The sequence below is a fragment of the Pyxicephalus adspersus genome, chromosome 10 (genome assembly GCF_032062135.1).
Source record: "Pyxicephalus adspersus chromosome 10, UCB_Pads_2.0, whole genome shotgun sequence".
In the NCBI taxonomy this organism is placed as follows: Eukaryota; Metazoa; Chordata; class Amphibia; order Anura; family Pyxicephalidae; genus Pyxicephalus; species Pyxicephalus adspersus.
In genome coordinates, this window is record NC_092867.1 from 34,241,398 (window position 1) to 34,268,287 (window position 26,890).

Consider the following 26,890-nt stretch of genomic DNA (forward strand, 5'->3'; position numbering starts at 1 on the left):
TGGGTACGCTTTAACCCCATTTTACACATGGGAAGCCGGAAATGTTAGGTTTTCTTGGCAACCAAAGCTAACACTCCGCAATCGGGTAGGTAAGACGCAATACTGCGCCTGTCCCTTTCTGTAATAATAACCTACCTAACCGTGCAAACCTAAAAGAGGAACTTTAGTTCTGGGTTAATGAAAAACTTTGCTCCAGCCACAAGTGTAATTGTTGCAACCTGCATTTTTATTGCAAAAAGCAAACACATTGTTGGTAGAGTGAAAAAAACATGGCTACAAAGATGATTTTTAGGTAACCCTAATCTTAAGGGAAATGTATAGTATAAACAGGCCTTAAAAATGATTTTATTAGGTGTAGAGTCTAGCATGACTGAGACTTCAGTGGTAACATGGAGGGGTGGCAGTGATCAGTGTGTGTACGTGTTTCATGTATTGTACTGCTTGTTTGCGCTTCTCCCTCCATGGCCCCTGCTGACAGGAGAGCTGAGGGGCCCCTGACACTTTCCCGCCTTATCGCCTCCTGTCAGCCTTGTTGCATCAGCCCGGCCTGTGAATGGTTAAGCGCACGCGGCTCCTGACTTCATTTCCTGGCCGCGCTCCCGCAGCTGCCGAGTCGTGTTTCCTGGCTCAGGAGCGAGCTTGAAGGGCGGAGGGGAAGGGAGAGAGAAGGAAGGGAAATAATAAAGGAGGCTGAGCCAATCCTCCCATAACTTGCACCCTCTACCTCAGCCGGCTCCTCCCAGCCCTGCTCGCTGTCCCCGTCTTGCTTTCTTTCTCTCTCCCCACCACACACACATCCTCCAGGCCAGGAACATGTCAGCCGGACACCAGCACAGCCAGAGCCGGGCCATCCCCACCAGGACCATCCACATCAGCGACTCATCTCAGCTACCTCATGACTATTGCACCACCCCCGGGGGGACCCTCTTCTCCACCACCCCTGGAGGTAAGTGAGGCCTAGCGCTCCATGTAGAGCCAGTGACCGTGCATGTAACGGGCTGTGCATGCAGCATGCGGGGAATGGCTGCAGCGTGCAGGGCCAAGGCTGCTTTGCATGGATTGCAGAATGTTCTGACCCACCCAAACCTCATGGTGGTGAATGCAGCGATCACATGTCAGTCATGTCAGTGCACAGCCTGCAGGGCCTCATGTGCTCTCCCTATGATTGCATAATACAGCACAGGGTGCCTCACCTAGCTGTCACTTGTAATCCCCCTCCCTGCCATGGCAAGCTGGACACTCGGGCACTTGTTGTCAGGTCAGGGTGGAGGTAAATTGGGGACACAGCTGGAAATACAAAACAATCTGCACGTGCGGGGTGTCTGCCATGTGTCACTGCTTCAATCCCAAATATTCTGATATGATTGCAAATGTAATCCTCATGGGGTGGGGGAGACATGTGCTCCAGCCTTATTCAAACAATATAAGTTATGTATTATATGTATAATTGCCCCTACTATACCCAAAAACCAGCATTGATAAAAAAAAAAAAAAAATAGGGATGGTGTTTTTATTATTCTGCAGAATGTTTATTATATGGTTAGCAGTCATATGGCCAGCTAGGATGGTAAAAAAACAGCTCAAATAAGTGGAGGTGATCATTTCAATCAATTTAAATTGTGATTGCAATCAGATGAGGCATAGTGTGTGGCTAGTACAAGTAAACCCCAGCAGATCTGCCATTCATCCTAAAACCCAGCACACACCTGTCAGATATTCCGCCTCTACAATCTGGGATTGAAAGGTAACGGAATTCTGATCAGACGCATTACTTGTGTACTTGTGATCAATATTTACCAACTTAATCGATCTCATGAAATAATAACCTTGAAATCTGTTGTGTTTAACCAAGTGATCTCATTCTGTAATAAATTATTTTACTATATATATATATATATATATATATATATATGTTATCTCTATCCACCTACTAAATTGTAAGCTCTTCGGGGCAGGGTCCTCTCCTCCACTGTCACGGTCTATTCGTTTTAATATATTTAATGTAATTTAATGTACAGTGCTGTGTAATATGTTGGCGCTATATAAATCCTGTTTAATAATACTAATAAATATATGAATGTATATTATTGTGATCCTCATGGACAAAGGAGGATTTGCATTTATTTTAGGCAAGTCTAAGTCCAACAAACACTTTTTAAGCAATTTAATTTCAACCCCTATAACTGCAACTTTCTGCATGCAAGGCATATGGGAGGGGTGTAAACATGTAGTTATTGTAATCTGTACAAGCTATATAATCACATTACAATACATATTATTGTTATTGGCCTTAGGGACCAGTGCCATGGCCTTCTAAGGTTTTCTTGTTTTTCTGACTCCTCTCATTGCTCCTAGAAAGCTTTTCTCCAGTGGAATAAAACCTCCATTGCTCCATATGTGCAAAAGCATGGCTTGGAATCAGACATTTTTAGCCTCCAGGAAAACTGTAAACAAGGTTAGGGAAGCCAGGACAACCCCATGACTCTTGCACAATGGGGAGGGAGATGAAGGGGAGGTGATGGGAGGTGGCACGCCTGCCTACTTTAATAAACAACCATTACTTGGGTTGCTGCATAGCAAAACACAAGCTTTTCAGAGGCACTTCATATGTTTAGGATTTGGCCTTGTTTTCTTCGAATACATGGTAATTCTAGTACAAAGTCATAACATTCTTGGCTTCTTAAGTTTGCCCCCCTCCCCTCCAGAATTATTGGCATCAGCTTCACACTCTAGGAATGTTGCAGGCTCCAGCTGTACTGAGGACTTCACCACCAGCACAAAAAACACTTTTGTACTATGTACTTATTACTAAGGAGCCCTGCTTAAAGACTTTCATATACTCCCAGTAATCCAGAAGCATAGGCAGTTCACTCAAATAGTGTTTTAGAAAATCAACGCATTTCCCTGTAAGCTATGCAAGCTTTTTAAATCCGGCATTTTGGTGTAAAATTGTAGCAATGATATTTTTTTAATTTGGTTGTCATTAAAAAATACATCAGCATGTTTCTGAAAATGTCTTGATGTTTCTGCCTTAACAGCTTTGAGTCACTGACCCGGAATATGCATTGCAAAACTAGGAGTTCTGTTTTTACTTGTTTTGTAGCTGTTTAGTTGGTGACCCAAAGTAATAAGTATGATGGGCTATGGTTGTTTCCCAGAAGATAATTCCCTTTAGATCTGACCAATTACACTCACGTCCGGTATTGTATTGGTGTTAGCTGCCTCATACCTGTGCAGACACCCTCGGGCCAAGTGATTTCCATGAATCATTGCTCTGGGAAGAATTTTTCCTTCTTGCACACTGTTCCTTCAAGATAGGGTTGGTGCAGGGAGTGCCCATACAATATATAAACATATACGCTTGCCTGGTATGCATTTACTGTACAGAATGGCCTTGCAGCTGTCTGCTCACTATTCTGCCTATGTTCGTTATTTCACCATAACCTGGAATATGTACTAAAACTCCATTTACCAAAGATTTCTAAAAGCAAAAGCCCAATATAATTTATAGATATGGCGTTCCTGAGTTTGTACATTTCAATCCAGTCTAATTGTTTATAAATAAAAACTTAGATTTTAAAGTTTAGTCTACATGCTGTTAAAATGTGAACTTCAGAGACAAATAAGTCAAAGATTTAAATGTAAATGCTGTTGCAAAATGGTGGAATGATCAAAATGTTTAGGAACACTAACCAATGGTGCATATTTATATCTTTTAATATTTCAATAAACAATGATAAATTTAAAAGAAATAATGTTATCGTATCGCATATTAGATGTTGATGCTCGGTGTATATTTTTTTTTTTCAGAATAATATAAATTTACGTCATATTTGTGCGCACTCCGGGGGGACGGGTATGTGTGGTGTGGGAATCTGTAAAAAAAAATAGTTAATTTTGGGTTCTTCAGATTTGCACTGGTCACATCTATCCCATACTTATGTTCCTTCACAGGTCAGAAAGACTTGTAGGGAAGGGAGTAGGGGAACTAGCATACTGTTTTTAAACTCTGTAATAATCATGCATCTTCCTGTTTCTGCTCCATCTTGTATCTCTTGTAAAAAAAAAAAAAAAAAGTTTATGAATAATTTTGCCTTTATCTCCCCCCTGCCTCCAACATTTAAGTGAATGGCATTGCAGCAGGCACACTTTCTATCTGCTGACACTTTGTCTCCAGTGAGGCCCCAGACCTTCAGGTTGGGTGTAACCACAGCTGTTGTGTTCTGTGTGGTGCAAACAACAACCACCAGCACTGTGCTGGATTGATCTGTAATGGTTATTGCAGAGCCTCCTGCTCCCTCTGCACACAGCATCTTACCAAGGGCTCAGGAAATGCTGCTAAGGGTGAACTGTAATTTGTTTTGGTGCTCCCCAGGTGTAAATACAGTAATGGGCACCAACCTTAGTATCTTAGTTTAGATGGGCATTTCAGGGATATCTCTTGTTGGGAATTGCCACAGTGACATGCTTGCACCAATTCCAAAGCACAGTAATTTACAACCCCCCCCCCCCCCCCCATTTCTTTAAAAAAAAAACATGATAACTATATTATAAAAGTTTCTAGTAGGTACATTGACGATGATTTATAATGAACGTTGATAATATGTTGTGTAAAGTACATGTATTTCGGCATGCTCAGTCTATGATCCCAGCATGATATCCATGTGCTTATGCAGAAGTTATGTCATTTGAAGACCAACATCTGAGTTAAGATGTTGGTGCCCAGGAATATACAAAGAGAGGTGAGTTTGTTCCGTTTGTCCTGATCACTGTTGTCACAGGGATGAAAAATATATCTTCAGAATGTGAAGTTCATTCCACCAGAATGGATTGGAGGGAAAATGTTCCTATGGTATTTTTTCTATTACCTATTCTATTCAAAATGCTGGGTGAGGGTGTTGGGTTTCATTATACTATGCTATTGTATAAGATACATCCTTGTTGGTAAAGGGTTATTTTGAATAAAAGGAACTTGGTGAGACAAATTCTCCTGGTAAGTGGGATTCATAGCAAGCATGCAACCAGTGAAACTGCAATTGATGTACCTGTTCGTGTTAAGTTAATCATTTGCCAAGTAAGGAGGCAACAATGAGAATAACAGATTGCTACAGAACATGTACCTTTTAGAAACCAGTTGACATTGGAACCTACATTATCCATCCCAATATAAAAGGAAAAGCATGTTCCTTCCCCTTTATGTATCTGAAGGTATTCGCATGTACAGCAAAGCTTTCTATTCTTCCACATGTGGTACTCCTCCCTAATACCAACACACGCTGATCACCCACAGACAAGCCAGACATTCCCGTAGATCCAGCAAACCAGTAGCATACTTAAGTGCTTAGTGGTGTTCGCTGTTATATCTTTACTATTGCTCTTTATACATCAGTGTTCTAGGGTTCCTTGAGCAATGAGGAATTTGTGACGCCAATGTTCTTTTATAACGTTCTTTATTTAAGACTTTCAATAGGGTAAAGAAAAAAACAGGCAAGGGGAGACATGAATATTTTAAGGTTGAAATAAAGCAAAATAAATAAAAGTGCTACAGAACACATAGATAATACAAAAAGAGGGTAATGGGGGGGGGGGAGCTAGGACAGTAGGGAGAGGGCAGGGTTCTCCCCAGGCCCTTTTAGCTGGGCGCACCACCCGGCAGTTTTCAGCACCCACCCGGCTGTTTTTGGGTGGTTACTAAAGAGTTTGGTCAAAATACAGGGGCTGCCACCCACCTACAATTTCTTCCCACCCGGCTTTAAAAAATTTCTGGTTTGAGCACTGGAAGGTATAGGGGAAGATTCGCAAAATGGGAGGATTACTCCTGTAGGGATTCTGTATCGGCTGAGCCAACCAAAGCCGAATAAGCAGGAGGGGTACTAAAAAAAAAAAAAAACGAGGGTGGGCCAGATGGAGAGTTTTTAAGTGAGAGTAAAAAGATCCTGATAATTATCATGAACTGCGACCAATAATACCATGGTTTGACCACCTTCCTGCCAGTGTCCTGAATAGAAGATGTAAGGTCTTCCATTTAGTGGATCTCATTGACTCTACAGAGCCACGAATCAATTGTAGGTGGATCAGGGTTCCGCCAGCAGGGGGCTATCCAGGAAATAGCAGCCATGATAAGGTGTCTGATAACTGAGCTTTTATATGCTGTGAAAATGAGTTGTGTTTGTATAAGGAAAAAAACAGGATCATCTGGAATATCCTGGTCCGACATTTGCTGAACTATGGACAGTGACCCAGGAATTCCCCAGAAGGAGACAATTCCAAAATATATGCAGTAGTGAGCCTTTCTCTGTCTGGCACCTCCATCAGCGGTTCGATACATCTAGGAAGATGTTTATCTGGGGTGCGGTACCACCGTGAAACGACACCAATGTTCTTTTGGGCTATTTGTAAGGGTGACATCCTTCCCACTGACCACCACACTAATGAGTACTGTAAGCTGTGGATAAAGTAATTTATTGTAGGGGTTCCCTGAAGACCAGAGTTATTTCAGGGGTAACCCATATTTAAAATGTCCATGAAAAACTAATTTAGCATGAACATTCTTACATTTATATATGGATATTGGTGCTTTCCCAGCTAGCGCAAGTTGCACCATGGCCATTAAACTACACAGCAAATATTTACTGTTCTGGTTAAATCCAAATGGCAACACTAGGTGCTTGAACATTCTGGCTTTATGAAAGGTTTTTACTACTGAGTAATCTGGCACAGGTTTGTTTGATTCTCGATCCTTTCCTGAAGACTGACTGTCACTGTTACTACAGGCTGCAAAAGCATCAAGATTCATTTAGGCTTTATGTAAATCTTATTACTGCCAGTTTTTTGGTGAGGCAGGAGGCTCTTGTAGCTGGGTCTCCATAAAGTGGACCTAAATGTATTTCACTTTAATTTTACTAGGTGTATATATATATATATATATATATTTATATATTAATATATAGCTAGCTACAGTCTGCTCGTGTGTGTGTTTTTGTTTTTTACAACCTTTTACATAATGTTCCCTCTTTCCCCCTTTTTTTCTTTCCCTATGTAAAACCTTTCCATTTTCATGACCTGACAATTTTTTAAATATTTTAAACCCAATGACATCGCTCTGTGTTCGTGCTTCTCTATGTGGTGTGGCAGGTTACATCTGATATGAGGGGTGGCAGGGTCCTATACATATGTCTGGAAAAAGGGAAGATGTGGTAACACTTGAAATACTAGACCTCAGACTAAAGGAACTAATGCCTTTCATAATCTCATCATCTTTCACTTCCAGAGACTTTTTGTTTTCTTTTGCACACATTATATTGCACATGGGTCGTATTTAAACTCCATAAACATTGTATATTTTCTGAAAGCAGAGACACTAAATAAATGGCATTGGTTGCATTTTTGTCACCTGATATCTGCACTGTTCACTGAAAATTTACATTGATAAAGAATACACTTGAATTCTAGTTCACACCACAATTTAAACTCCATATGTATGGAATAAGTATGAGGTTTTACCACATGGGTAGATACCAGACCTGTTGGAATCCTGAGAATATTCTTACACCATCATATATGGTTATACTTAACATGTGGAGAAATTGTAATTTCAGAGTGAAAAAAAAAACTCATAGGCTTCTACACTAGGTACACACAGCTGCCAAGTGACTCCCATGCACCCAGAGGTAATAACAGCAGGGTGATTCTGGCACTTTATTCTCCCCTGGGTGTACTAACCTACCAGCCATTCAGAATGTGGTTTGGGTTCAAGCTCTGCAGAGAAGTGAGATAGCCCAGGCCACTGTGTATTTTTAGAATTGGGGGGTGTTCGATGTTGGTTCGGTACCACTTTCATAGCCACACTAATCACGATCTGTAAGCCCTGCCTTTTTGACCATTTTCACCGATAGATGGCAAATCCAAACTTTAGAGTTAAGGTAGGGAAAATCTTCCAATGAGGCCATGTTTTTGTGGCAGCTATCTAAGAGGAATTCCCCTTACTTGGGGAATTTTTTTCTGCATTTCTCTGTAATGTCCGAGGTATGAAGAGAAGGGAAATTTTCCCTTCAAATACATGATGGATTTTAACACTTTTCTGATCTGTAAAAAGTGCAACTAAAATGGCACTTCAGTTGTATCCTTATTGCAGAAAAAGGGACAAGGTGTTTCAAAAATGCATCTTACTTCCCTGATTTCTCCAGGTTTCTGGGTACAAAGCTGTACTGCGCAACATCTCCTTTGTTTGCCAGGGAAATCCTTCAATCCCAGCTTCTCTAGCATGTCCTGGGGATGAATGAACACCTGTGCATGAGTTATCTTGGCATGACCAATCAATATGGACAAAAATGTCCATTAGAAAGGTCTCCAGGAGGAAGGTGAAACCCTGCGATACAATCTAGGTAGGTGTGTTGTGCTTCTTTAGTTCGGCTTCAACCCTTTTGCTGCTGGAGCTGTTTGTCTTGCACACATGCACATTTAAGGCTTTAAAAAAAAAATTACAAACATACCTAGTTTTAAAACTGTGTTCAGCCCAGGCATAGTAAATACAGTACCCCAAATTGTCCCAGAGCAGTACATTAAAAAGCTTTTTTTTACAAATTGTCAGTCTTAAGCTGCGTACACACCTGCAATTTTTGTCGTTGGAAAGGATCTTTCACGATCCTTTCCAACGACAAGGGAGTGCACGATGCATGAACGGTGTCATTCTTCAGAGGGTATGTTGGCATCCCCTCCACTCTCCATCCTGACTCCTACATCCGATGACCCTGGCACCCTAAAGGAATAGAACTTTACATTTCCAGTAATCGCATCTACGTTCTAGCAGACGGTCAAGGTCCTGCGCATGCACTACCAGTCCTACAATGGCCAGCAGTGTGTTTTTCAAGCCTCCACTGCTAAGGACATGATTCTTGCACCCTTAGTGAAATGTTCAATCTCATTGAAGCTCTTTTGCATGTTCTTCAGCTCAAGCAAATTAGGCCCCTTTGCAGCAAACACTATAGTTCAAATTAGATTATACGGCAAACTTTTATTCTGAAAACTATTACTCTACTTTGCATATGTTTAGGTAGATGGCTAATGTGTAAACTGTGTGATGGCTTATAAACACCTTCCAAGTCTTTGTTGATTTTTCATTTTCAACTAGGTGTTTACATTTCTATTATGCTTCCTCTGTATTGGGTGTACTCCAAGCAATGTTCTCAGTGTCACGAGGGTTGGTACGTAATTTTACCTTGTGCCAAGTATTGTTGGGACGCTAACTCATGTGATGTACAATTATTAACTCGGAACATCTTGTGCATCTAGGTTAAGCTCATGTAAACGCTACCATTATTTTGTTAACATGGTTCATTTAAAGCGTGTTAAAGGCTAGCTTTATCAATGAAATGTAGAGTAAATACTAAAACAGATTTGCCGTTAAGCTTTCATTTATGGCTAAAACCATGAATGCTAGAGAAAAGACACCCATGGTAAAGTGCTCTCCATATTGCATAACCTGGTGCATGTTTTTGTTTAGCAGTCTTCAGTAGCGGACTGGACCAGTATTTACAAATGCAGCTGAGGACATTTTTGATCCAGTTCATACCAGGAACTCTGAGATTGTAGTGTGATACAGCAGTGCAATCACCCATGTGCCCGGTTCAAACCACCATGCTAGACTGGTGTGCACTGGGGAAAAAAAATTATGCAACCTGCAAATTATTGTGCAATGGCATGAACAAAGTTCTCCTTTAATACTAAATCGGGTGCTTGCATGCTGCTGGCTTCTGATTCATATACACGTGAATTAACAAACATTTTTCCCGGTTTAACAAACAAGTTCCCGGTTTTCTTCATTTTTGTGTGATTTTTCAGAAAGTACCTATTCTATAAAGATTGAGGATAAAGTATATTTATAAGCCACATGGAACAAGTAAAAAATACTTATTTTGTAAGTATAGGTCCTGACTGGCCCTATAAGAAGCAGCACAGAAGGTAACTGAACACCTTGTTGTATGTGAACCACATAACGTCTAAAAAGTTGTGTAGGTTTTTAGCTTCCACAGTTACTTGCCATTTTCATTCAGTAAAGGCCTATGCAAGTGTAGAGTTGCAAGTAGCCAACTTTGTGGTCACCAGCTACTGCATATATGGAGGAACTGGTAGAGTAATGAAGACGGGGCAAGTATATGTTTCTTTAGATGAACGCTTAAAACATAACTGATGCTTTACCCTTAACACTTTTACCGTATATGTTAAACCAAAACCTTTTTTAGTGTTGAAAAAGGCTAGAATCAAACTGTTTTATATGGTCATAATTTCAACATTTTTGATTTCTTAGTTGTTTGTGAAACATTATACAAAATACTGCAAAATAGCTATTTTTTAACATGATTTATATTGATAAAATATTTTAGTGTGCCCTGAAACGTTTGCAACCTTTTAGACTTTTTGCCTATTGATGCTTGCTGTTTATGTAAAGAACCATACTATTGGTTCCACAGCTGTCACCATTCTTTTGCTCATTTGATTCATTTTCTAATTAACAAACGCATACCAGGGTGCTGGGGAAAAACTCCCACAGGCATGTGTGGGAGTTGCGTCATTGTGGCCTTGGCCATTCAAGACCTGAACTCCTAACCCACTTGGAAGGCAGATAGGTTGAGTCCCTCGAGAATCTGATATTTACCCCACTGATTGTGGCATCAGCAACCACAATTGGCAGGGAGCTGAACAGCTTGATTTTTACATTTGGAACGCAAGTAGCAGTGAGTTAGTAATATCACACCAGGGAAATACAATGCTTTGAAGTAATGTTAAGGACTGCATAATAGTAATTTGTCATTGGTCATAATCTTAATGTAGTGCAGACAGTGATAACAGGCTTCCTCTGCTGGTCTGCTTTTACATGTTCAGCCCTTGTTGCCAGTGACCTCCAATTTCCAGTCTAGTATGGATGCTGAGCACCCCGACCCACTAGATAGCACTGTGCATCAGTGTACATAAAGGAGTGTACTGTACTTGCACTAAGTAGTACAACTGAATACTAAAACCATTTTTCCTGAGATAAGATTTGCAACATATTGCTCAATATTACAGTAATATATCCTAACTGTATCAGGACACAAATAGTACCATGTTTCCCTGAAAATAAGACAGGGGCTTTTATTTATTATTTACCTCTGAAAATTCGGGATTATTTAGGATTTATTTTCAGGGGATGTCTTTATTTTTTTCATGTAGAAAAAATCTATAGCATTGTAACCAATATTACAATGCTATAGAAAGATACCTCTTGTGTTACCTGTGACCTGTCGAAAACAGATTTTTTTTTTCTGGTAAATACAAGAAGTTGTGAATAAAAATGGATCTAAACGATTAATGAAAAAAAACAAAGCTTCATAGGCAAACAAGTGCAACATAACAAGAAAATGTGCTGACAATTAACATATGACTCATAGAGAGACATGCAGACACAAAACTTCCAAAGCTTTGATGACCGCAAACAGTAACCAAATCTATATAAATCTATAATCTATAAATCTAGTAAAAGCAACAAAAAAAAATCAATAAATATACATTGCTGCTAATGGATGAAATACTAGCAATTGCCCTTTGAAGAGAGAATCCACCAACCTTTTATTAGTTGTGTCACACCAGAGTACCGTAGGTTTAAATAACCCTGCAATTTCTTCTTCGCTTGCTCCAGTGCTTGGAAAATCTCCTGCTCTCTCCTTCCTTTTGGTATCCTTCCATGTACCACGTGACCAAACCCGCTGAAGAAGCCAATAGACCTTACTTTTGGGGGAGGGCTTATATTTCACCCTTGCATGATTAGCATCCTAGGGCTTGCTTTCAGGGTAGGCCTTATTTTCAGGGAAACATGGTATATGTTTATTCTTGCACATCCAAAGGGGGGGAATACATGTCGGGCAACATTTCCAGCATCACCTTGTTACATTGAAAAACATGTGAGATGACAGGACTTGTTGTCACAGGAAGTAGGTGCATTTATTTATTTTATTTTTTTAAGTAGTGCTCTCACTTTACACAGCACTTGCAGTCTTCTATAAGAACCAAGAACAGTAAGGCTGTTGGCCAAGAGGCATTCTGTAAAGTGTTGGTGGTGTTGAGTAGTTTAACTACAATGCTACTTATTGTTACTATTGGGCAGGTTAGTATGTAATGTGGAGTCTTTATGCATCTACTAAATTTTAAGCTCTTCGGGGCAGGGTCCTCTCCTCCTGTATCACTGTCTGTATTAGTCTTGTCATTTGCAACCCCTATTTAATGTACAGCGTTGCGTATTATGTTGGAGCTATATAAATCCTGTTTATTAATAATAATAATATGTTACGGTAACATGTGAACATTTTCTGTTAGACAAGAAGAGCTTTAAAGGAACATTGTTTTTATATCAGTGTCATGATGTTCTTTTGGGTATCCAGACTTTTTTGTTTGTTTAAAACTTGATTTTGTGTGTGAATTCCGCGCCTAGTCAGAGTTGCTGACCATAATTTTTTTTGTTCCTCTAACAAAGAGAGACTGGATGTAGTCCAGACAGACAAGAGCTTTGCATGGACAAAGTCTCTTTTATATTGCAGGCTGGATGGTACTTGAATAGCCATGATTGTCAAGTTTATTCCTAACAAGTTGTGATGTCCAATTTTGCTGGACAGTTTCTCGTGTTTTTGAAAAGTATATTGTAAAATTAACAAATTGTAGGTGTATTTTTAAAAAGCTCCATCACAGTTATTGCCTGATATGAGCCCACATGTTAATGATGAGTTGTCTTCCCACACGCTTTTCCAACAATATTGTGTTCTGTAACATACAAAAAGAAAAACATAAAATATATTTTTGCATGACTTAAGTTGTTTTGCTTTTAGTAATCATAAAACACAAATAAAACAAACAAAAAAAAAATATTTAACTAGGTATTATGTTTACCTTAATGTGTCAGTAGATCTTTTAGTTTTTAATGTGGTGTTTGCACCTTTTGTACCACGTGTTTTGGGAAAAAATGTTTTTATTTTTTTTAGACTTGTTAGAACTCTGATGTGCTATTATTGTTTATGCAACACAAACTGGCAAGTGCTCAAAAGGCTCTTTAGTGCTATAATGTCTGAGCTAGCTTCTTTTACCATCAGAGAAGTGAAGCAATGTGAAACCAACACAGTGATAAGTCTGCATTAGTCCAAATTCTATACGAACCATCCTTGTGGTGTAAGTGACCAAGCCCCTTTGCAAGGAGCCAGCCCCAGGGAGCTGCATTGGGAACACTTGATCCTGATGCAAGTCTGAATCAGCCCTTAAGGTGCTCTCCAGTTCAGTTTTCTATACAGACAATTTTTAATGTAAGTTAGAGCTGTAAAAAGGTTTCAAATTACCTATGATTTTATGGTTTATTAACTTACTTTTGTTTCATGATCTTCCCTTTTTTGTTTATTTTTTCCCTGTAGGTACCAGGATCATTTATGATCGCAAGTTTCTTTTGGACCGTCGCAATTCTCCCTTGGCTCAGACCCCTCCTCGCCGCTTGCCAGATATTCCTGGAGTTACCAGCCCTAATACTGTTGTAGAAGAACCCAAAGTAGAAACAAATAATTTGAACAACCATGACAGGAAGACAGCTGTTGGTAAGATAATTTTTCTTTTTTTTTTTCATAGTTTCTTCTAGAAAAGTCCATGTCAAGCGCTCTTTTTGCCCAAGGACTCCCTGATTGACAAATGCCGACCATCAACCTATTTTTAGTATTTTGCAGCTAGCACCCTTTTTTTTTTTTTTTTTTTTAATCAAATCTTTCTGCTGGAGGGAAGAGCAGATTGTTCTGACCTTGGACCCTGTGAAACACTGGTGCATTGGTCTTCAATTTATTTACACATTTACTTAATGCGAATTGGCTGTTGAAAATATTTTGGCAAATGAACTACACTATTAATCCAACTCTTCCTGCTTACAATTTCAGTAACACTGTCATGTTCTAGTTAAAATTACTATACAACAACTTGACCACTGGTGCTGACATAGGCATTAGGTGACAGTCAAAAATAATAAACCTAGCTTTGCTTCTTAAAAATACCATTGACTATCTAGGCTTGCTTAAGTCACCTAGCATAAAGTTCTGCTCTTTAGACCATTGCGGTACACTGCTCGGAAGTCCAGAAAAAAATTACAATACATGATTACTGACAGAAAATCTCAGTTTTTAATCTTTTTAAATCATATATTTATGGTTTAAAGATGTACAATACATACAATACTCAAAGTAACGTTAAAGCAGTTTAAGATTGTCAAACTGGCCTGGCTAGTCTTCCCAAAATGTAGGAGCTAAAAAAGAAAATGTTAACATTTCAAAACTCTTTGAGGTTAGGGTTCTACCTCTGAAAATGATAGATAAATAAATATACAGCCTCAAATATCTACTATTCATATAAAGGCTGACTAAGAGTTTAGAATCTTTACATAATGCTAACCTTTGTAATTATGTAAAAAAGCAAATTTCATTCATTTATGTAATTGCCTAGTTTTATATTCACACAATTTATTTGCACTACATTCCACAGAATTCTTCTTTACAGGCAAACCAATAAATTCCTTGGAAGGAATGATAGTAACTGCCAGCCAGCAATATTGAAGAAAAGGGCAAGTTTATTTACTTTGCTGATGCACCTTTAAGATTTAAATAGCAATCCAGTGCTTCATTAGCAAGATTTCCCCTCGCTTACCAAAAGGCTGATAACTATTTGCTACCTGTGTCTGAGATTTCCCCTCACACCCACCAGCTGACATTAGTTTCACCAGACAGGAAGCAAGGGTAATTCTTTAAACTGAGCAATCTTGTCAGCCTTTGTGAACCCTGCTACAGTATTGGTAAACTATCAGGTTTTTGGAGCATACACAATTCCATTATGAGGCATTTGATGTGCTCCATAATGCACACTAGTATTCTCTATGACTAGGAGACAGGTATTTTATGTATACATGTATGGGTAAATAAAAAAAATAAAAAATGAAAAAAATGATATTGCCTAATCACTGTCCATATGTTTCCCTCCAGGTGATGACGCTCAATTCGAAATGGACATCTAATCTCCATGATCCCTGTCAAGCGGTCACAAGACTTGTGTGCACCTGGCTTGGCAAATAGGATCGTTTAATGATAAATCCGTCAAAGGCACGCTCTTGCGTAGAAACCTGCCCTTCCTGGTGCCAAAGGTCAACGCAACTAGGCTCCTTCCCTTTTTTTTTCTTTCTATCCCCTCCCCCTCTCTTTATTTCTTCCCCACAATTAATCCCAGCCCAACCACAATAAAGTGTGGAGGTGGTGAAGGGACTTGTAACTGATTTCAATGGCTTGTTGTTGGCAAGTGGGAATTAACAGTTTGCCTATTTGTACTGTAGCTCTGCATATACATGTGAATGATGGGTGGCAAAAATTGTACATCATCTTTTCGCCCCCTAAATTTTTTTTTCTGCAGATATTTCCTGTATGGTTTGATCATTTTTTTTTCTAGGCCTTAACTCCCCTCCAGTTGCTTTGTATCTCACCAAAAACATTTGGATGCATGAAGAATCCTTACTGTACTTTACCACTCCTTGTGTTAGCACTTGCCTTTTTTTTTTTTTTCCATTAGTTTGGAGTCATGGTATATTTGTAAGGTTATTCATTCTGTATCCACTACAAAATCTGAGTTTATAGCAATCAAAGAAGATTCTAGCGTTCTAATATCAGTTTCTGTTTAAATTTATTCTATCAGTCATGTAATAAAGTAAGGACACACAAGTGTCTGAAACAGTTTACCTTCCCAGAAATCTGGTTAAATGTATCACAGCATTGTGCTGTTATAGCCAGGTGTTAACCCATGTACTTCTGGGTCATGCATGGAGTTTTGGTGTGGCACCACTTTAAAGGTGTCGCTTACATTTTTGCATGTAAAATTATATGCTTTACTTAAGAAAAGATAAAACACATATACACAATATGATAAAATCTGTAAATAAAAAGTGACCCAAACAGATCATGGTTTTCATATTGACAATATTGAGCCTGTATATTCATTTTCTTACAAAGTTTTTGATGTAATCTTTAACCACTTCATGAAACACCAGTGTCCAAATCCCCCCATCCCCCCCCCCCCCCATACGAAGCGGCATTAAAGAAAAATTTCGGCCAAATTGTGATCAAATTTTAGTTTAGGAGATTAATTAGGGCATTTAACGCTTGCATCATTTTTTTCTGGATTGCTGTTAAAACTCTAAGTATTGTTTTCAGACCTTTAGTTTTTTTTTTTTGTTTTTTTTCAGCATTATACAATCCAATATGGTGGACAATCTCTTAGAATGTGATTATTGCCAACTTAATAGGGATTCTATTTTGTAGTATATACAGCGGTTGCTAGAAAAAGGTTAGGTGCAGGGAGTAAACAAGCTGTGTGGGCCTTTGCCAGCTTCCTCAGATAGCTCCTTCTGTCTGTACTGCCTTACCCATTCAATATGCTGTTAACTCCATTTTTTTCTCCCTTTTTGTGTGGAGCAAATATTCTCATGGGTCATTTTAAACAAAGGTGACTTCGTGACAAAAAAAAAAGCTTAAAAACGTTAAAACACAACCAAACAATGCCTGGTTTATTTAGCTTGGTTTGCATTACCTATGTACATTTAAGATATATTTCACAATGAATTTGATTATCTGTATGTGCTACAAAATGTAGCTATTTAAATATTTTGATTTTCTGGAAAATGTGAATGATGAATTGTAAACTGCTGTCAGTAGACATTATTACTTTGGAGTTTGTGTACTTGAGTATGCAAACCTCTGCATATGCCTAAAGACTGCTGAGGGAAAGGATGAGGGCCACTTCCATTTCTTCCAGATCACTTCATGTGGAAAATGCCCTATCCAGTTTAAGTGTTGTAGGTTTTTTTTTTAAATATATAGAAGGCTCAGATTATCATGCTGGTCAGCAGCATTTGGTTTTACAGGGATTTTGATTCCCCTAATCTGAGGGTAAAAAAAAGTTTTCGGCAACAAGTGTTTTAAAATATATAAACTTGCCAGAAAAAGAAAATCTAGTGATCAGTTGTAGATCACCATTGCATAGATTCCACCTTAAGACTGGCAAATGAAGCAATTTGCTTCTTTCAGTGTTGATAGCAGAGGCCACATACATCTGGCTTATTGAAGAGAAAACCATGTTATTAAACGTAATCTAGTTACTAATCAGTTAAACATGTGAAGTGAAGGTAACTAATACCAGCCCATGTGTCCCTTTTCCACCAACCATTGAGTCCCAGCCCCTGTGATTCAGGTTTCACTTATATTCTGGTTTGAGGGTCAAACTTAATGCAGACTTTTATGGCCTCCATTAGGGGCTCTTGTACTTTAAAGTAGGACACTGCGGAAAGTGTTAATTTGCATATAACTTATCATGCCCTATTCTCAAATTTTGTATTGACAAGATAGCACTTAAAGGAAAGTTCCATTAAGGGCTTGAGTTCACCCATACCAACATTAAGCAGCTACTTTCTCCACTTAAAGTGATGATTGCCTATTAGAATGTATTGTTATACAGCAAGTCTTCAAAAGTAACTTGCCCTTAACAAAATACACAACAGTAGTATGTATGAGCTAAGGGAAGCTGTGATGGAGGCAAATTTTTAAATTGCTTTCATGTCGTACCAAATTTCTTTACCATGTAGGATATAAAATGTATAAAGCAGAAGAGCTGAACACCCAATTGGCCAAAAATTTAAGGGATGGCGTGTGAGGATGTGCTTGTGACAGAAGAGTGACCATGACGTTCATAATTTTGACAGTTTGTTTTGCATTGGGTGACAATGACACAATTATAATTTACAGACTGTGTGCCCTTTTGCAGTCACAAAACTAAATCTGGCTGCAATTGTTCATTCTGACCTTATGCAGATTTGTTTGTAAAACTCAGGTATATCAAAGAAAACCGAAAAACATGCTTTGCTTTCGCCCAGGTCAACCAGACCATTTAAAAAAAAAAAAAATCTTGTATATAGTTGCTCTATTCTGTTATACAGTGTACAGAATTTTACACACTTGTGAAGGACTGTAAAACTGCATCAGTAATTCTTTTTGTTGATGGACAAAATGGAATTTGTATGATGAAACATGCTAGCTGCATTAATGGGGTGATTACATTATCCACGTTTTCTGTGACCAATGTTAATTGTGTTGTCCACATTTTGAAAGCAGAAAGGATGATTTAGCCCTCTAAATGTCAGATGTTAATTTAAATTGCACCAAAATCATGAATGAGGATTTACAGATCCTTTATTTTCCCGCTAGACTTGAGAAGTATTTTGGAGGACAGCATGAAATGAGTACAGCGATTATCTGCTGTCAAAAGGAGAGATTTATGCGAAAGACTTGAAAGGATTGTCTTAAGTATCTAAACATTTATCCATGAATCCCTGAAATATTTCAAGGCCATATTAAATACATTGCAAAACAATAAACAGAGGTGGCAGATGGAACTGTTGGAGGTAGACATCCCATTAAGGCACCTGTCCAGCAGAAGAGACCATTTTGTGTGCTGAACAAATATTTCTAAGTATGCAGCTATCACTTCAACAGGGAACCAGTGGCATCACTGTGTTAGGGACAAGTGTAATTTAGCCTTCCGCTGGTAATGGTGCGAGGTTGTGGATTTTTGCAGTTAGTAAAATAGCCTGCAGGGGTCAGCAAGTACATGTGATAAATGCTTTCTTTGTATGAGAAGCCAGCGAGCACTTTGCAGAATTGACCTTTACCACCAAACCTTGTAAATTAAAAATCAGGATTATTCTGAAACTGTGTCTCTTGTCCTTTTTTTGTGTATGTTTTTTTCTTATTTTAGAATGTTAAACTTTTTTAACACCTGTGTGGTTTTCTCTAGATAAAAAAAAACTGAGAACATTTTAGAGCGTTTTCACCTTTTGCTGATAGCCAAAGATGGTTTTTAAAACGGTTGGTGCTTCCGCCTATTCTATCCTCCAATATGTGGTCATAGCCAAGAGTCAAAGCAAGAAAAAAGATTGCAGGATTAATAGACCTGAAGGAGGTTCTAGTTAGGTCAACCATTTTAAGGCCCTACACTGATATTTTGTGTGGCGCAGTAGAGGCATTTTAATAAGGAATATTAAGAATAAGAAATGCCCATCCACTGTTTCAAGCACTTGAAGCATGTGCCTTAACCCTGTTTATGTATCATATTTATTTTGAATTGGCTAACACACAAAAAAAGACCAAAATCAGACATGTGTTTTTTGTGGCACACCCTTACACATGGTGGTTCAATACTGTGTTTTGGACACAGCAGTGCATGTTCATTGGAGCCATGTTCACTCTTGGGAGTGTCAAAACGATAGCACAACATTCTAATGCATAGTATGTATGCTACAGTATCACAAAATACCACAATGCACAAAATTGTATTGTGTGTTTTCACCCTTGAGGAGTGGTTATCTAAATAGTGGCTGTCATTTTGTCAGCCTAACAAGGTGTATATTTTACTCCTAAAGGTTCTGTCGCCTGCAGAACTTTTGCTAACTGAATGTTTGTGTTTCTCTGTACTGAAACTTTAGTCTTTAGTTACTAAATTATTAGTAATTAAAGGTACTCTGTATATAAACATTAGGCTTTTATACTGCTAAAGCTCATCAGTTTTAGAGATGCTGCAGCTACCACTTCTACCACTAACAATCTTTCATATGTTAGTCAGACACTAACGGTCTCGCTTGACCATGTCTGCATACTTTGTGTATTATGTTTCAGCCACATATTCCAGCTAATATTCATGTTAACTAGCAAGCATGACCATGAATGCATATTTCTAAAAGTATTATTAGCTTGAAATTGCATTTTTTTTGGTTATATAGTATTGAGAAAACTCTACATACTTTTAATGTATGTCTGAATTTTCAAATTAGAGTAGGTTAATAAGGGCCTTGGATGCCATAGTGCCAGTCCGATTTGTAGCATTCATGGTTCATGCCGTTTTATTCTACTGCAAATTGAAACAATGTATTACTCATGCAAAACACATGTATATATTTTTGTTTTTGTCTACAATCCCAGAACAATACATCATCTAGTGTTTTCTGGGTTCATAGGAAGTTAGTGTAGTGCTAGTGGGATTCCCCTAGAAGTTTTTAATTCAATGGATCAAACAACTGTTGAAAAACACAATGTAGCAGAAGTCTGACTTTTTTGTACTGCATGTAGTAAAATTTTGGCACTGGCTTTTTCTTTAAATATTCTTGGGGGCATTAGACTGAAGCTGTGTGGATGACATATAGGATTTAGTTATGAAATGAGTCTAATAACATGTATTGTTTAGTAGTGATATTGCTAAGTGATGGAATCACACTGAAGAACATTTAAAGACACTGTAGGACTATCTAAAATATAGACAAGAGCACAAAATACTAATTTGTTAGGAAAGTCATATTCCAAAGCGTGAGGTTCCCTGAGCACAGCCCCCAACCCCTACTTCTGTAACAAAGCCCTTTTTTTTTTTTTTACCCCTTCCTTAGAAGTATATAATCTGTCTGTACTGGCCCAGCTGCTCTTACCCTCCAATTAGCTACTAGTTGATTATTTTACTTGATAGTCCAGGGTGAAGCAAAAGGGTACTAAAGATTGCCCTTTAAGTGATAACATCAACTCTATTAGGATGACTTCCAACAGTGCAATCATTGCTAACAAAATGTGTCAGTACATGGGAATTTTACAGGTCAACCACATGACTAAAATATGTTAAATTCACATATAATCTTACAGAAAGATTGTTTTTGAAATTGATGGTCTTGTAAGTGGTTCTACGTATTTCTAATTTTCTATCTTGTTTATAGAGGTTTCTAAACTATATATATAAGGTTTAATACAATATTTACAAAATCACTGTGTAACCAGACAGTACTGCAACTAAAACTAAAGGATAATAAAACATCATAAACCAGGACTTTTTGGATGGGGTACAAGGATTATAAAAACATGAATAACAACATGATCTGTATTAGCAATAGATAAAAATGAATACATGTGTCTACGTAGAGAGTATATGAACACCCATCTGTACCAAATTGATAACCAGCCCCCAATGTACAATAACAAGGTATCTATCTTCAAGCAAAACTATTTCGAAGAAATGACTTGAACCGAGCAATAGTGGGAGTGGAATATGAGAACATGTTTCGCAGTATATAATCTGCTTCTTCAGGATATTAGGTACACTACAATATAAAAATGATAATACCTAATAATACCTAATACCTAAAAAACACCTCTCGGACATATGAAGGACTTACATCAAGGTATATTTTAAAAATAGAGGAAATGCATGCATTATATAGGCACACTATAATATATTTTATATTGTATTGTGCCTAATGTCCTGAAGACTGCAAAACATGTTTAAATTATAATCCACCCCAACTGTTGCTTGGTTCAAGTCTTTCCTTCCAAAGAGTTTTACTTGTATATATACACAATAATACATTGTCAATTGGGGATGGTTATTGATTTAGCACAAAATATTGGTATCTATATACTCCATGTAGATACATATATGCATTTTTAATTATTGCTAATAATGAATATGGTATGTTATCTGTTTTTATAATCCTGCAATAGAGTCCTGGTTTATGATGTAAACCTAATTGGTTTCATCTTTTTTTTTATTTGCAGTATTGTCTGGTTACACCGCGATTTAAGCAAGAACATTTGACGAATATTGTATTAAACCCAATATATATATATATATATATATATATAGTTTGGAAACCTCTAAACAATTGCTATAAACATAAACACAATCAGTATTCTGCGACACAATTGCCTTTAAGGTTAAAAATTAGAAATGTCACATTTGTATATCCTCATCACCCAAAAAAATTAAAGAAAGACCAACAAATATAATTTCCATTAAAAAATGTAGACTTAATGCTGAAGCTAATTCTTTATTATTAACCAGGGACAGGTATGACATTTATGACTGTTGTATCTGGGATGTGCGTTTTGCCTACATCCACAATTTGGTGTCTCTTAAAGAACCAGCTGTGTCTTTGCTCAGTGTTACATAAGGAGTTTAGATAAGGAGAACTAGAGCATCCATCATTACATATTCATTTTTGTTTTGAAAATCTGGTTCCGGGCCTGCAAGCGATTCTGTGAAATGTCAGAGATAAATTATAGTTATTAGGTGATGAAATGCAGAGAATGGTGAAGTAATCAGTGCTGTATTTCCTTTTTGTGATCCCATGGAAGAGTGTGAAATACACTAAAAAAACACTGTAGGATTATCATACACACAAAAAAAGCTATATAAATGTTTGCACCATCCACAAAAGTCATAGCTTTATATTAATAAGGGACCAGATGTTACATTTCAAGTTAGTACAATTTCTAGATCTTGTATGTGATATATTATAAATGTAGATTCATTTACAAAGATGTTATTCCACTTGATCGGAAATTTCCGGACACAGCACCTTATATCTCTTTGGCAATATTCACATAAAACACTAAACTGAATGTAAAGGTTATTTCACAATAGAGCAAGAAAGGTTGTACATCCAAAAGATCCAACACCCCAAACACAAACTAACATATATGAAATGCAACATGAGAGAGAAAACCTTGTGTATCTGATCTTGGCAGTCTTCCTAAAATTTAAGAAAAACAGGACAATCTTTCAAAAACACTATGGAGCTCATTTTGGACAACTTGTTCACAAGATGCATGAAAGATGTCATCCTCATCAAACATAAAAAAAAAGTGTTTGGGGCCTTAGACAACATATAATATTTGCATATAATGCCTTTTAAGGTCCAATCTTTTGCACCGCAAGCCATGTAATGTGAAAAAATAGCACCTTGTCCAGACTTGATGGTACCAAGATATGGGACTATTTAGTTAGAACAATGTGGTTCTAGGTGCTTTCACACCTCTCATCCTGTTTTCATCATCATGTGCCTTGACAGATATTTTGGTAATTGGAATAAGATGAGCATTAAGCTGTTAAGAACTAGAAACGTTATTTGAAATAATGCAGGAAATGTGCAGATGACGTGACAGTTCTGACATATTTTCCTCAAGATGAACCTACATAATATTAGGCATATGGTTTTATTCTTTCAGCTAATCAATGTATAGTTATAGGGTTTGTTATGTATATACTTCTTATTAAAAATTAAAGAAATAACAGATTTCCAAAGATCAGGAAAAGAAGAAAAGAAAGAGAATTTCTGAGACGGAACAGGGACAGGTAAGTGCAACAGGGATAGGTGATCATGATGATGCACATAGGGCTGTGTAGGTACAGACTAGTGAGAGGGCCTATGCTGACTCAACCACCAAAAATGCCTAGAATGAGTGTATGAGTGTCATGACTGGACCATGGAGCAATGAAGGAAGGTGGCCTAGTCTGATGAACCTGCTTTTTTATGGGTGAATGGGTGCGTGTGTTCATCATTTACTTAGGCAGATAGTTTTTTTGTTTTAGCTAATCGGTGTATAGTCCTATATGTATAATGTACATATTTATCATTAAAAATTTTAGAAAATATAAATTTGTTATCCCATTTCTCTCGAAGACACAAAAAAAATTTAGCAATGCTCTTTGTCCTAAATATACTGTTAGTGATAGGATAGAATTTAAATTAGTAAGATGTTAAGAATCAAACACATCACAGAACTGTAAAAACTGTATGTCAGGTCAGTCCCAATGGTTAAAATAACTCCAGAGGTGACAATTATGATTTTAATAGAGTATGTATTTAGTAAAGCAGGAAAAATAGAAAAATGTCTTGCAGATTGATTTTAGGTCACAATCTGGGTGATTCAGCCTGGTTTTAGTTCTTTTGAAGTAACATGTAATTTGATCATGCATTAGCACCATGTTTTGTGTGGTGCATTAGTGTCATTCGATTTAAATTGCACACCATCAGGGGTGGGCAAACTTTTTTAGTCAGGGGCCACAATCTGAAATAAAATTTGACGGGCCGGGCCGATGGGAGAGTGGGCGGGGGTGATGTCATAATGGCATAACCCAGCCCACTCTCCCATTGCCGATCTGAGCCTGCGATGGGAGAGTGGGCGGGCTGTGTCACTGCACACAACCCGCCCACTCCCATTGCAGGCTCAGATCCGGGGACGTGTTCCACGGCTCTGGCTGGTGCGCCCCCCCCCACTCAGTGGGGTCCTTCTCCTGACCCTGCTTGGGGTGGCACTGGCCAGAGCTGCAGACCACCCAAAGCGCCAGAGAAACATCCCTATTTTGCCGTGTAGCTTGCCCATGCCTGATCTATATGCTGTGGTGCATTGTATTGAAAAGTATTGTGCGTTTCCAGTTGCAGGTGCATTGCTCTGGATTTGCAGCTCATTTAAAATTAATGGGATGTCTTAATGCAGTGCACGCTGGCGTGTGTAGGGTAATGCCCTGCAACAGACTGGGAGGCTATTGCCTGGCTCTGATTCCGATATTTTAGTTTCAATACTTTTTAATAAGTATGTAAACATAGACTTCTGAATTTTCTCTTAAGTTTCACATGTTGCATGTCCGTTTAGAGCAGGGGTGTCAAACTCTGGCCCTCAAGGTCTTTTTTTGGACCCCCAAAGAATTTCAATAATGAACTACATCTGGCCCGCCCACCCGCCTGCGTTTCCACCTCACATCATCATTTTAAATACATGCAATACATAGACATTATTTTTGCACACCGACCATGTGACACAAAGCCTAGGTAATGATCACATGGTGCCTGACTACCAGGGGCATTGTGTTTGTTTCAATCCACCAGATACTGCATAGTGTAAAATTTAGTGTCAGACAAACTTGTGATGTGAGAGATGTACAACACACAGCCTGCATAGATCGATAGAAATTAGTCTTTTCAACCCTAAAGTGTGTGTAGAGGGGTTTGTTTTTGTTAGTTATGGATGAAGTAGTAAACGTCCTCAATTTTATCAATACATTTCAAGTTTAGCCCCCAACTTGGTCTAAGTTTTTAATTTCAGCCCTCTGTGAATTTGAGTTTGACACCCCTGGTTTAGAGTAAATTTGGTTACCATGTAATAAAGCAAGCCATAGTCATGCAACTAATATTTTCTGAAGGTGGCCAGGAGCAGGGCCCACCATATTAATTTCATGATAAGTGTACTTTAGGGCTCAACACACAATTGCCAATGCAACTGATGTATCAGCAAAGAAAAAAATGTATTTTTAGGTAAAAGAGAAAGTTCTCATTCATTAGATAGGTTTAATCATGTTAGCTTTTACTAAAGTACATCTAATGTGCCCATCTGGTAGCAAAGGCTTCCCAACTCTTGAAATTGGTGCTTTGTCAGGCAGACAACCCAAGATTTATGATCATGTTACAGACAATTTCCCTATACTGAACTAGCACTGCTTCTGGGTGGCAAGACCTATGAGATTCCAGGGCTAGATGGAAGACATAACAATAAAAAATATTAAGATGTAACAATATTAAATAAACACAACAACTGTACTTTTGGTTCTTGTCTGTAATATTCTTCAGTACATTGGAGGTGCCTAACAGCGGACATCTTTTTTGCTTGTCTCATGAAAGTGTATTAATTCTGTAAAGGCTTGAAATAAAGAGCAATAGTTACATTCCTGTGGTTATATCACAAAATATTGCTTGTTGCCAGCAATTTTCCATATCTGGAGTCCTTATGTTCACATTGATACATTCTTGTGGTTTTACATTGTCAACTGTGGCATCATCAATGTGAGCACTATTAACTAAGTGTGATAAAATATCATTATGGAAACCATTTTCCCAATTTAAGTTAGAGGCTGTATACATAATATATATCACCCATGGTGGTGGTTTATGTGGAGGGGTCTGAAGGTTCCTCTTTCAAAGGCAAGTAAATATGGGGGGTGTTCTAACATGTTCGCTTTGTAGGGTAGGAGGAATTTGCGTAGAAGCTTAAAGATGCCATCACCCAGGGAAATCAGATTCCCCACCTACTGTTGGGGAAATATGCCTGGCTATCACCTGGGTATACCTGCCTGCCTGTCACTAGAGGAATGTTTCTGTTCCTGGTTAAACTGTCCTGGAAAAATCTTCATACTTTATTTACTCTGCACATAGGAAGAACCAAGTTGCCACCAGAGAAATCTGCCTGTCACCTAGTCTTTAACTGGATTTAAAGTGTTTGGCTAGTTTTGCAATGTCATTGGCAATTAAATGGCCAGTATGTTGTAGGTAAGATTAAAAACTAAAGCAACATAAATTTTGTATTATATGTGTGTACCAGACCACTTTTATGTAACAGGACATCCACTGGCTTTGCAAAGCAGTTGAAAAACTTTTTAATGCAAAAATGCCTGCTTCACTATGTAACCATTTAGTTCACATAATAATGTGAACTGCAGAATAGAACTTATATGTATGCAGTAATGTGTAGCGCAGAAGGTTGTAGAGTAAGCAACTGTTTTATCCTTTGGCTGAATCATTGTAATAGGATTTTAATTATTTTACACATTTTGGTTGGAGGCAGCAACAGGTATGAGCTACATAACCAGTTAAAGCAAAATTCTTCCCACAACTAATTTTTGTTTTGAATAAAGCAGGGAAGAGTTAGAGCCCCAGTCTGTTTTTATGTATAGGGGATTTTCTCTAACATGGTCCTGGCAACAAAACCAATTCTTTTGAGAGTGTAAAATTGCTTTTGCAGTAAAATCAGGGTACCGTTTTTACCTTTGCTGATGCTGCTAAGATTCTGGTACCCTTTTTAATTCTGTTGGTAATTACCAATTCTTAGCTCCAGCCACATCCCATTAGACTGATAGCACATTATTCTACCTTCAGTATTTTAGAATTAAGATGTAAAAGGCTTGTTTTGGCTCTCCTACCTTCTCCAGCACCTTCTAGAAAGGT

At 38.1% G+C, this 26,890-nt stretch overlaps 1 protein-coding gene across 1 annotated transcript; it reads left to right on the forward strand.

The window, feature by feature from the left end:
• The first annotated feature begins 644 nt into the window (after positions 1–644).
• EIF4EBP2 (eukaryotic translation initiation factor 4E binding protein 2) lies at positions 645–18,791 on the forward strand. The gene is made up of 3 exons (XM_072424929.1): positions 645–946; positions 13,428–13,604; positions 15,027–18,791. Exons 1-3 carry the CDS (start codon positions 814–816, stop codon positions 15,056–15,058), a joined length of 342 nt encoding a protein of 113 aa, XP_072281030.1. The 5' UTR covers positions 645–813; the 3' UTR covers positions 15,059–18,791.
• Positions 18,792–26,890: the final 8,099 nt, after the last annotated feature.

Excerpts from the sequence above, each read along its gene's own strand:
- EIF4EBP2 (XM_072424929.1), top strand. The coding sequence starts at position 814 with ATGTCAGCCGGACACCAGCACAGCCAGAGCCGGGCCATCCCCACCAGG. Across the intron at positions 947-13,427 it reads CTTCTCCACCACCCCTGGAG|GTACCAGGATCATTTATGAT; the intron begins GTAAGTGAGGCC and ends TTTTCCCTGTAG. Across the intron at positions 13,605-15,026 it reads TGACAGGAAGACAGCTGTTG|GTGATGACGCTCAATTCGAA; the intron begins GTAAGATAATTT and ends GTTTCCCTCCAG.